Source organism: Tigriopus californicus, chromosome 6 (assembly GCF_007210705.1).
Source record: "Tigriopus californicus strain San Diego chromosome 6, Tcal_SD_v2.1, whole genome shotgun sequence".
In the NCBI taxonomy this organism is placed as follows: Eukaryota; Metazoa; Arthropoda; class Copepoda; order Harpacticoida; family Harpacticidae; genus Tigriopus; species Tigriopus californicus.
The window spans coordinates 7,149,368-7,161,291 of NC_081445.1; the positions used below are offsets into that span (position 1 = coordinate 7,149,368).

Here is an 11,924-nt window from a genome sequence, read left to right on the forward strand (position 1 = left end):
CCAACTTAAAATAGCCTACCACCGACGATTTGGGGGAATTAGAGGAGTTTTGTCATCTTTTGGCGAAATTTTGCAGAACTACATCCCAAAGGAATTTTAACATAAACTTTTCCTTGGAAAAAACTGAAAGATGAAAAAGATACATTTTTTTTCGTTTTAGCAATGCTTCTATTTCTGGACAGTTTGTTTTATCTGACCATTTCTTTTTAAGAATGCATGCTTTGGTTGATATTGATAAGTAAATGAAGAATAATTTTGCTTTTTTTCCATGAACTATGCCCTAAAAGGGGTTTATCTGAATGTTCATTGTCTTATTTCCAAAAAGGATAGCACAAAGATCAAGGTTCTTGAGTAACTAGCTTTAGATAGGCAGGTCTTGTTCATTTCCGTGACAAAAACTTGGCTTTGACCAGGGATCATAGATGAAGAGCTGGCCATAGTGGGTTTCAATTTAGTTCGATGTGATAAAGTACGCGTTCCTTTTTTCATGCTCCGGAATGGCATTTCATTTTTCGTTTTTCTTTTGGCAGCTGAGGAAACTTGAAGCTTTTAGGTAATCTGATCAGAAATTTTCATCTTTTTATATTTTCAAATGTCCTAAAGACGCAAGCTCAGGGCTGAAATTGTGCCTGCCTGTAACAACAGTGAATGTGTTGGTGTTTTAAATCTTGCTATATTTGCACTACTTCATTTTTTATATCTTCTCATTCAAATTCCTGTTGGACTAAAAATCCTGATGTAGAGCGAAATTTTCCTTTGGCATGAGTACGAGTATGTTGCACCAAATTTCTCAATCCTCCTCATATCTATCCGACTTTATTCTTCATCATTAGTTGAGCCCATGAAAAGATCTCAGTTTCAGATGTGAAATATCTAAATAATATGTACTCCAGGAGAAGTACTTATACCAATGCTCGGTAAGTATCTTAAAAGATACTAGTATTGGAAAATGCTTATAACAGTTACCGAACGAATGTACGAAAGCACCTCTTCAACCTGAAGAACACCACGAGTGCTGGATGTGATAATGTTGACACCTCGATACTGAAGAAAAGTGCTAGTTTCTCCGTTACCCACTTGACCTTCATCATAAACACATCGATGACGTCAGCTCATTTTCCAGCTCGATGGAAAGAAGGAACTAAGTAACTACCGGCCCATAGCCCTGCTGCCAATTGCCTCAAAGGTCCTCGAATCTGTGGTTTGCGGACGGATGTCCGAATTTCTCGAAACTCAAAATATCCTACCTGCACCTGCACAACATGGCTTTCGTGAGAAAAGATCCCCCACGACGGCCGTGCTCTCGATGCTGATCCAATGGAGAAGCGACCTCATGTCCACATGGAGGTGGGTTTACTTGCGTTCGATCTGTGCTCCGCTTTTGGCTCCCTTGACGCGATCATACTTTCCGGAAAGATGGAGATCCTGGGATTTGATCATCTCAGTATCAAATGGACGTGGTCCTTCCTCTCGGGCAGATCTCAGAGGGTTGTAGTGAAAAAACCTGATCAGATGCCTTACATAAACCATTCGGATCCCTCAGGAAGTATGCTGTCTCCCCTACTATTCCTAATACTATATATGGCTGACCTTCCCCTCTGGACGAGTGCAACTACTTGTAATTCTGCCGACGACACCACGGCCTCTGTGCTGAAAACATTAGAACAGAGCTTTTCTGAAACCTGGAACATAAGCTTCATCGATACTATCATTCATGCCATCAAAGTGGCTGTTAGCCAACCATAAGAAGACGGGCTTCCTCCTTCTCGAGAGAAAAGGAAAGTCTTCGAGTGCTGCAAGTATCTGCATCGGTGGGACCATGATTCAGTCGGTCGAAACGGTCGAAACGCTGAACACTCTGGGGATTGAAGTTGCCAGGGATCTTAGTGGCCAACCACATGTAGATCGAATCGTCAGAACAACCGTCCAGAGGCTTGAAATCCTCGGCCACCTTCCCAAGAAAATATCTTATGCCCATAATTCATGGTCTCATCCTTTCAAACATTCGATATGGGATAGCTTTGTAGGGCGATGTCCGGATAAAAGAAAATGATCCGCACAATACTCTAAAAGATTCAAAAAGCTATAAATATTTACGTACCAATCCCAATGCAACGATTTTGTTTTATTTATTTATTTCTCAAAAAGTGTTTAATGAAATATTTAATCATAATAACACACATACATTTAATCAATTCTGTCAAGATTTAATTTTTGATACGTTTTCGAAGACAGTTTCAAATAACAGCGAAAATATAGCCCCGAAATTTGAAAACCAGTTTTTGTATGTTTGATTTTTCGAAAAGCAAAATCAATTTTGCAATGTAGCTGATTCATGATACCTTAGCTTTGTCCGGATTCGAAATCCCAACCTCAATAATTATATCTGAATTGTCAAATATTCCTTTCGCATCCCAAGTTTCAAATTTTAAAAAGGCATTGGCACACATTGATTATTTTTCTTTTCAATATTGGAGTCAAAATGCCAAAACTGTTGGTAAGAAGGTTGGATTTAGCTGGATTCAAGACTCCCTGGATCAAATTTCACCCTGGTTTTGGATTCAAGCTTGAGACCTCGGAGGCCCCTGTCTCATCGATAATGTAACGAGTAATTGCAACGAGTAACGCCATTACAATTTTTGGCAAGTAACGGTAGTGTTAACGAATTACTCTTTTTGACCAGCACGTAACTGTATTCCGTTCCTTTTATTGAGGAACGACTAATGTCCTGGGTAATTCTACATAAAATTATAAAGGGTAAAAAACTTCAACATGTATGAATGCGATCTTTGGGGTGCTTTTTTCAGAATATGTCCAAAGTAAATTGTTACTGAATTGAACTTCAACGGGTACTCATGAAGGATTTTTAAGGATATTGAAAGGTTGCCCACATGGAAATGTAAATTGGAAATTAACAGCGGGCATCTTCTTCATAAAAATCAAATGAAGAAGTGAGCGTCTTTTGAGTTATTGGAACAGTGAAGCTTCCATATACTCTTGATGTGGTAAACCATAATTAAGTTTCGTAATTTCTCATGTCATTTTCTCATCATGGTAAGTGAAGTGATCTGTCAACTTTCCACAAAGATTACTCGTAAACTCTATCAAAATGCACGGATTTATTAGTTAACATTTATCATGAAATAATTTCATTTGTTGGTTTATACATAGATTCGGTAAAGAAATTACCTGATCGAAGATTCTGTCTGCCTTCCAATTTTTGCCCACTATAGTCATTTTGGGACACTTTTAGACACTTTGTATCCGAAAGTTATCCAGGAACTAAAAGCGAAACTTCCTGACGGTCAAAGCTGGATGGAAGTTTCTGGAGTGCAATTTAGAGGCAAAAACGTAACGTTCAGAGTCCTTAACCGCACACCTCATACTTGGTCTGGCTTTGCTTTGGCTTGAGGAGTAAGGCGAGAAGACTTTGCGTTACATGGACTTGATGGATAAACCTGAGGAGTGAACGAGTGAGTGAGTGAGTGAGTGAGTGAGTCACGACGGCAACCACCCACAAGTGCCACCATATATGGGGGATTTGCGCGAGTTTTGCGCTTTTGGTCCTGACATGGCGCGAAATAATTGCTATTGGTACTATGGCTTTTTCCTGAAAGTCCTAGTGCTTTTAACAGACTCACTCAAACTTGGGCTATTGATAGCGTTAAGCCATTCAGAAATAAGAAAAGAAAAACTAGCACAAATCCCCCTACTAGCAAAATTGAAGATTCTTTTGTAGTTTTGTCACACACGAGAAAATAGAGTTTTATAGACCCAGGTGCCTGACGAGATGATGAAATTCCAGAAGTTTGAGGCGGAAATCTTATTTATTACTTAACTTTATATACATATATTGGACTCACCGACGAATTGGAGTTGGCGGATTGGCCTAGCCCTTGAATATAAGGTTGATCAGGAAATTTGATCAAACCCATGTCCAAGTCTGGCTTAAAGGATGATACTGGATCAGCTCATACATGCTCCTTACGAATGCATTAATGTTAGAGGGGAGCAAATGGAGCAAATTGAACCATGAAGCAGCCCGAAAAAGAAGACAGATGGACTTCATTGTTCGAACTAGCCTGTATTCACGAGGGTTTAGAGGGGCTCTCAAAACGCACTTTAAGCCTCTGCGGTCCTAGAATTTTGACCCTAAGTCCTGGGTCAATTCGTTAATTCCTTTTTCTTCCCCATTATTCGTGGGTTTTTACTTTTCTTTCACGGTTATACACTTTTTTACACATTGAGTTTTTGAATGGCAGTTGTGTGCCGAACAATGAACAATTATACCCGAATCGGGACAAAGCTCGCGAATGCTTTTAAAACTTATGATATTTGGTACCTTTCATGGCTTCTTTGAACACTGCCTAGAACGCTTTTATATCTACGATGTCTGCCTACCTACCTAAAATGGAGCCCTGAGGATCACCCGACTGGACATTATATATTGGGTTTGGGTCCGACATATGTCGTGATGGGTAGCTAATTTAGCCTCTGTGAGGCAGAAAAGACTACCTTCCCTACTTCAATTTTGAAAACAAGTGGCCCGTGGCGTCAGTTTGATGCGCCTGGAACATCCCTCAAAACCCAGCGGTGCGCAGCCAATGTTTGCGCTTTTTTCCACCATCTATCTGGCAACACTGACAGTCACTCATAATAAAAATAATGGCCTAAGGAGCCCGCCCAAGGCCAGGATTCGATGCCTACCCATGTCCGAGTGGCGTGCCACCTAACCCTAGACACTGGCCATAGGCTGGTTGAACGCCTCTGCGACCCGCCCGTACCGCCCCTTTTTATGTCCCACCCATGGGAGCGGCCCAGAACGCCCGGGTCTCTCTGAATTAAGTTCAATCCAGACGAAACAGCGCAGAAAAGGCTGAGCACCCGCCCAGGGGCACGCCCACACATATCCGTCCATTGGTTAGTCCTGTGCCCTCGTTATTCCAGGCCCCAGAGCACCCCCCCCCCAGTTTGGGTGTGGCCGTGGGTGTGTAACCCGTCCTGGGTGGACCAGACTGGGCCGTGTGATCAGGGCACGAAGCCCGTGGGTCGTGGGGCGGGTCTTACTTGTCTGAGAAGGCTGAGTTGGCTTGGGCTCGTGGTGGCCCTCAGCCCCCGCCCTACTCCCTAGTGTCTGCGTTGGTCTGGGTGGTCCTGGCCGCGCTCAGCCGTCCAAGGCGGGCCCGTCGCCTTTCAAGCTGGCATTGGACCGGAACCCGGCTCGAAAAGTGCATGTTGGTCACGGCTCCGTCGACTGGCCCGGCTCCACGACTGGCGGGGCCTTGTCCATGGCTCAGACCGGCCCCCCGCCCGGGCCCCCGCCCGGTTCGTCCGCTAGTTATACGCTCAGTGCCGCGTCCACTTGGCCCGTGACCGGGTCCGGAGTAGCCCCCGCCGCAGGCTTAACACCGGCCCGGGTCTGGCTGGGCACCGGTCCCGGCGAAGTCAGTGGCGTGGGCGGGTCGGGTCTGCTGAATGGCGGACGCGACATTCGCCGCTCGAGCGAGCCCTTCCGGGCCCAACAGTTGTGGGACGCCATTCGGGCCGTCCGGGTCAGAAACAAATTCCAGCCATCACGCGCATGGCCCGTTACATGAATCGCTTCTATCAAATCAAGAAAGGTAACTATGTTGGGGCGAGTGGGCCGAACCCAAACGGGTGGCAGTGGGTTGATCTTGAGCCCGTGCGTGTTTCAGATGAAACGCAACGCTTGTTGGATGCGGCGGTCGAGGACAACTTGATCAAGTTGGAACGGAAAGTGGGCACCAAAGGTCATAAGGCTGGTATCGAAGAGAAAGCCTATCGCCTGCCCACACCCGATATGTTGCCCAAAGAGCGCCATGATTGGTATTGCTTTCATTGCCATTCGGGGGGCGAGGTGGTGTTGTGCGCGGGTTGCCATCGCGTCTTCCACGAAGCCTGTATCAAAAGCGAATGGTCCCAAGTTCAAACCCTCATCAACGACGCCTGGACCTGCAATTTGTGCAAGGTACCGCGTGGGTCAGAGTGTGCCGTTGACGGTCGTTTCCGATCTAATCTCTGTTCCGTTCTTCATTCAGATCATTCAGTCCCTGCCCGCCGCTTTTAATAAGAAGGAGCGTCGCGATCTCAATCACCTCCTGGGTCTACTCATTGCCAAAATCGGAGCCAAGTTACCCTCCGATATCTTGGCCCGGGACGTGCCTCAAGGCTATGCTGTGTCCAAACCCTCGTCCGGGGGTTCGAGTCTCACGCCCGAAGCGTCGCCCAATCCCAGCCATAGCCGATCCGTGGCCTTAGTTGAATCGCCCAATGGAGCGGAATTCACTCGGCAGATGTCGGGCTCCGATGAATCTTGGCGCATCAATTTCTTGCTGAAAGAAGCCATCTCCATTGCCGAAATTCAACAAAAGTGCACGGCCAACCATTATCGGCTACCCGATGAATTTCGGGCTGATGTGCAGTTACTGGTCCATAATGCCGTCATTTTTCATGGGGGTAAGTGACTTGGACCAGGCCGTGAATGGATTACATTCCACGATTCCGTTCCAATTTGAATTGGGAAATTGCATAATGTTGGCCTTGTCTTTCAGGACATAGTGTCATGGCCAATCTCACCCGGCAAGTGCTACGAGAGTGTATTTCGGATATCAATGAGTTGTCACTTTGTCGGGATTGCTATCGTTATGCCAATGAAAACCGTGATAAATATTGGTTTTGTAAGCCGTGTCGACCCTTACACACGTTGGTGTACGCCAAACAAAGAGGGTTTCCATATTGGCCAGCGAAAGTCATCAAAACCACCGACGAGATAGTAGAAGTCAGATTTTTTGGAGGCTACCATCAAAAGGCCACCATCGAAAGTGGAAACATCAAACCCATTTCCAGCAGCATAGTATCTCTCCAGGTAAGTGAATTATGAGGGAAGCTCCCTCTCATTCTTTTTTTCAATATTGAATGCCTTCAAGCATTTGCCAAGTATAACGTGGCAGTCCATACGCATATTAATCCTAAGCAAGTCAAGAAGCTTATATCTTAGTGTGAATTTTTTAGGTCAAACGTACGTCGTTGTGGAATAAGGCCTCCGAGGAGTTAAAAAAGCATGAGTCCTTGATAGAAAAGGCCAAGAAAAGACCCGACTTTCTTCAAGACCCGTTTGGAAATCCCTTTAAACTGGAGGCCGAGGATATCAGTGAGGATGAGGCAAACGAGTCCTCTGAAGAAGAAGAAGGAGACCAAGGGGAGCCACCCAAAGCCTTAAAATTGTCCCGAGACGAAGTCAATGGAAGCAAGGAAAAGAAGGTAGGATTTAGTTTTCCGAATCTCATAGTTTCTCCATTAGGTACTATCATTGTATGTGCTATATCAAAAAGCTTGATAACAACATTCTTTAAGGCTAACAGGACCAGACGAACAATCGTTTTCCTTATCTTTAGGAGCTCTCGGACGACTTGGTGTCTTCATCATCATATCAAGAAACTCAATTTATCAGTGTCGGCGTTCAAACCTCCGGAGGCAAACACGGAAAACTTCCTGCCGGGTTAACTTCGTCGGATGGCTCCCCGTCACAGTTAGGTCTTGGAGTGATAACAGAAAAGGAGCTCAAAGACATCGTCAAGAAGGTACTCATATACAATTGATGGAATAGCCATGATGCAGTTTGTTTGACGTATGTATGATTTTGAAATTACAGATGCGCGCTGAATTTGATCAGGAAAAGAAACGCGCCGTGAATGTGGCGACTAGAAGTCTGGAACGAGATCTGGAGCGCTTGAAAGCTGATCATGCCACAGAGTTAGAGGAGCTCGCGGAAATGAATAAGGAGAAGATATCTGAAAGTAAACGAAAACAATGGGTATGCAACGAGCCTTCAAGGCAATCCCTTATCCTTCCAGCCTCTTGGCTTCTTCTCGGCTTATTCTCATGACAAAACGTCATTTATTTTCAGTGTTTTCATTGCGAGGCCGAAGCTATTTACTGGTGTTGTTGGAACACTGCCTATTGCTCAATCGAATGTCAACAGGATCATTGGCATAAAGAGCACAAACGAAATTGTCGCCGAAAACGATAAACCCCACCTAAGTCCTTTACAACACAGTTGTTTACTAAATTCAATCAATTCTCTAGGGGGAATGAATGACCCTAATGCAACAATTACTTTATATACCGTGAATTAAGGATGTCACAATAAACGGAGAGATGGTTGGTATATTTTGATTTAAGTAATTGTGATGGATAACATTTGTGAATATTGTGGAGTTGTCAAATTCATTCACGGATGAATGTTTTGGGGTCGCACATATCGCAGGAAATTTGGCCGCAAGGCATTATCTGTAACTGCAGAAAAATGGCCCAGATTGCTAGTAAGGTCATAAGAAGAGGTAGGGTTTGATATCATCGCAGTGCCTTAATGTTATTATTTGCAGTCCAAGTTATAATAGATTGACGAATGAACGACCCCAAAAAAATGAGTTTCGGAACTGACGTATGTAGACAAAGCTCTGTTAAGAAGCTTTCAGCCTAATCCGAAATTTTCGATTCGACCAGAAATTGACAAATAATTAGCCCAGCTATGACAAAGACCCACTTTTATAACCTATTAGCTATGAGTTACTGCAATGAGTTACTGCAAGGTCTTGCAATGTGCTCAAATCCCGCCATCAATCATATTTCAACAATACTCTCCATCATGCTCCCTCACCCTCCCATAACCGTCATAATTCAATCATCTCCTTCCTTTCCAATTACCAACCGGCTTCTTCACACACCATTTCTACAGTATCCATCCTTCCGAATCCAATCTGGCTCTTCCACTTGTTTCATTCCTCCACTGCTGATCGATGTCAAAAATTCATTTCGAAACAAATTCGAAATACTGATCAATCGAGTTGTGATAGTTATTGCAATGATTAGCGTCGTTGAAAGATCAGGGGGTTTTGCATTCCTTATGGAGACAAAACAAGTATGACGTTGCATGTTTTAAGCCAAGATAACGTAAGCACTTGACATAGCAAAAAGAGGTAACTCTTCAAATGAGTTTGTTAATTCTCAAAAAGTCTTTAGACAAGCCCGTTTAGCCAAGTGGTCTAAGTTTTCTATATAAACGCCATTAAAACCTACTCGTTCCTGCTCGTTTTCAAACTTCATAGATTTCCCGTCAGCCTAGTCATATCAAACGCATGCATTCATATAGTTTGGTATTATGTTTCCTTTGTAGCACCCAGTATGTACAATTTCAGTACTTTCACGGGTATGGACATGCACATGCGACATTGCACATTAATGTTCAGTAATTTGTTATGTCAAATATTGGCTCAAAACATTCTGTCCTTAAATACACATACACGTACACACACACACCACACCATCAAGAAAAATAATATCCCCCTATCCAAGGGTGCCCTAAAGCGGCTAATTCAAACAGTTTGCCTACCAAATACTTTATAAATTACGACTCAACATGACTTACAGGGAATTTCATTCCCTTGTATCAGTTACAAATCCGAGAATCAAAGAAAGAAAAAAAAAATAAGGCAGATTTGTTGGGAAGTACTTGGAAGACCAAAAGCAAAATAAATCAAAGCAAATATATATTGAACGATTTGTTCACGGAACCCATATTTATTCCATAACTTGATTAGTTAATTTTGTCTGAAACGCCGTTGAGAACGTCCAATTGTAGACAAGGATACGAGATTTGGCATGGTTTGTCTTCTTCGCGGCCCTTTTGTGCGGCAGTTTTCAAGCGCTCCTTGTAATCCATATCGATCTCCTCATTTGACATGATATTGTACAGAATGCTGCAGGAAAACACATCGACAATTGATTTGATTTGTTCTGATATAGGGCGTTTGCAGTTTGAATTAATCCTACTCACATGGCAATGACCCTTCGTTCTTTCTGAGCCAATCCCGATGCGGCTGAACCGTACTCGCAAACAACTCGATCCATGCAGAAGTTGTTCTCCAAAGTGTAGCCGGAACATGTCAGGTAAGAGGCCAATAACTTTTGCTGATACGAAGTGCTTTCCGGCACATGAACCAAGTAATCTTCGAGGATCTAAAAGAGACAAGAATAGGTGAAAGTTTGATCGATCGAGTCTCAGAACGGATCGAATACCTCAAGTTCTGCGAACTTCTCCTCAAACTCAGGAGCCAATGTGGTGCCGTTCAAACCCAAGGAACGCTTTTTCCGCTTGGTCAAAGAGATCTGAACCAGGACCGGATTTAACGCTACGGCAGCCGCCGCCGACAACAAAGCGATTCCGGCCAAGGGTGCCACCAATAAGGCCAACGGGTTCAACGAGTTTCCGCCAGACGATCCAGAGCTCTCTATAGACAAGAAAAGATGATCAAATCATCACGCCACTTCATACAGCTATATTGTGACCTTTTAGTTCCTCACCGTAGCCTCCGCCACCATAGCCTTGTCGACTCTTGTCATCATTTACCACATCATCATAATAATAATCATCGTCGTAGTAATAATCGTCCGCTCTTTCGGTGGCCACGAGTGCTCCCTGTTTACTGGCATAATGCACTTCTGAAGGGCTCGTTTTCAGGAGGGATCCTTTCTTTGGGAGCAACTGGGAAGCGGAAATCGCCGGCCGATTGTTGATGTCTCCTTTATAGGTATTTTGACTTTTCCTCGTTTGGTCATATTGGTGGGAGGAGCTCTCTTCGACGCGAGCACCGCCTACGACATCTTCACTCTCAACCCCATCGCCCTCCAGTTCATCACCTTCATAGTAGTACTCATAGTAGTCGTTTTTTTCTTGATGATTCGGATGCTTTTGAGCACGGGTAGTGTGTGGTCGTTGTTGCTTCCGGAATTTCCTTCGGGTCACTTTTGTAACCCCATGCAATGAACTGGGTTCCTTGTCTTTTCTACTGGACAAAGCACTGTATTTGGGCAGGACGGCAAAATCCGTCGGGAAATCCTCGTCGTCCAAAATGGTTGGAGAGGGTCTGGATCGAGGCTGTTCTTTGGCCATAGCTAAAGGGACACCCAAACGTCGCTTCAGTTGCGTGTAGCTGAGAGGTCGCTCAAATCGATAAGGATGGCGATGCGGGCGATTATCATTGTTATACCCGTTGACCAGCACAAATGCAACGATGCTGAGGATGAATACTTGGGACATGATTAACTTCCGACTTTGACGGCGTTCGAAAGTGACTGCTGGTTTTTTTTCTTCAAAAAGGGAAATCGTGATTTAGGTTCATCGCTCGAGCGTCTGAAACTCTGAACGCCCAAGTAGGGAAACGCTTTTGTTAACCTGGCGAAGAAGGTAGATTCATGTACAGTATGTAGTGATCCTGTATGTGGGTACCTACAACATAGATGTATACAACTCCGTACATGTCCGTACATCATCTCTTCAAGCACCTCCGTTTCTGCCACGGGGAGTCGGTCTCTGTCGTCCGCGTTCTTTTTTTTCGTTTTTCTTGTGCGGGAAAGTGCGAAAGTGAAAGGCGATTTCTGATTTCTCGCCCGCGTCCACATCATGTGATGCTGGTGAGGATCAAGCCTGTTGTTGAGGAAGATGTTCAAGGCAGGTTTCCAATGGTCGTTCACGATGTGGTTACACACAACGGTAGGATGCGATGAGTGCCATACGCGAAAATTGAAAATCATGGTTTGCTCTGCGCCTGTTGGTTGACGAGTTCCCTTTTCTTTACTAAACGGAGGATAAATGATTGACAAATATCATAACGAAGGAGGAGGAGGGGGGGGGCAGACGAATTCCGAAATCACTGGTTCGATGCTACAAGCTCATCAAAATGAAAATTGCTGTGGAATTGATGGAATGTAGTTTGGTTGATTTAAAGTCGCGCGTCAAATGAAGATGGGAATGTTTGAAGCAAGCAATATTAAGTTTTTATACGACAAAAAATGAACCTTGTGATTGATGGAGAAACAAATTGAAAGCGTTGTTAGGTTACCTA

At 44.2% G+C, this 11,924-nt stretch overlaps 2 protein-coding genes across 2 annotated transcripts; one reads left to right on the top strand and one right to left on the bottom strand.

The window, feature by feature from the left end:
- Positions 1–4,669: 4,669 nt before the first annotated feature.
- On the top strand, positions 4,670–8,188 carry LOC131881902 (zinc finger MYND domain-containing protein 11-like). The gene is given in 9 exon segments (XM_059228901.1): positions 4,670–5,550; positions 5,553–5,621; positions 5,697–5,989; positions 6,060–6,477; positions 6,573–6,886; positions 7,033–7,281; positions 7,416–7,601; positions 7,673–7,834; positions 7,928–8,188. Coding segments are annotated over 9 exon segments (2,076 nt in total). The 5' UTR covers positions 4,670–5,288; the 3' UTR covers positions 8,051–8,188.
- A 1,382-nt stretch (positions 8,189–9,570) lies between these two features.
- Positions 9,571–11,660, bottom strand: LOC131881906 (uncharacterized). The gene is made up of 4 exons (XM_059228904.1): positions 10,384–11,660; positions 10,099–10,310; positions 9,857–10,038; positions 9,571–9,779 (listed from the first exon to the last, which is right to left on the bottom strand). Exons 1-4 carry the CDS (start codon positions 11,117–11,119, stop codon positions 9,617–9,619), a joined length of 1,293 nt encoding a protein of 430 aa, XP_059084887.1. The 5' UTR covers positions 11,120–11,660; the 3' UTR covers positions 9,571–9,616.
- Between the last annotated feature and the right edge of the window lie 264 nt (positions 11,661–11,924).

What these genes read in the sequence shown, in the direction of transcription:
- LOC131881906 (XM_059228904.1), bottom strand. Translation starts at nt 11,119, where the DNA reads ATGTCCCAAGTATTCATCCTCAGCATCGTTGCATTTGTGCTGGTCAAC. An exon ending in CTATGGTGGCGGAGGCTACG is followed by an intron (nt 10,311 to 10,383) that starts GTGAGGAACTAA and finishes TCTTGTCTATAG; the next exon opens with AGAGCTCTGGATCGTCTGGC. An exon ending in AGAAGTTCGCAGAACTTGAG is followed by an intron (nt 10,039 to 10,098) that starts GTATTCGATCCG and finishes TGTCTCTTTTAG; the next exon opens with ATCCTCGAAGATTACTTGGT.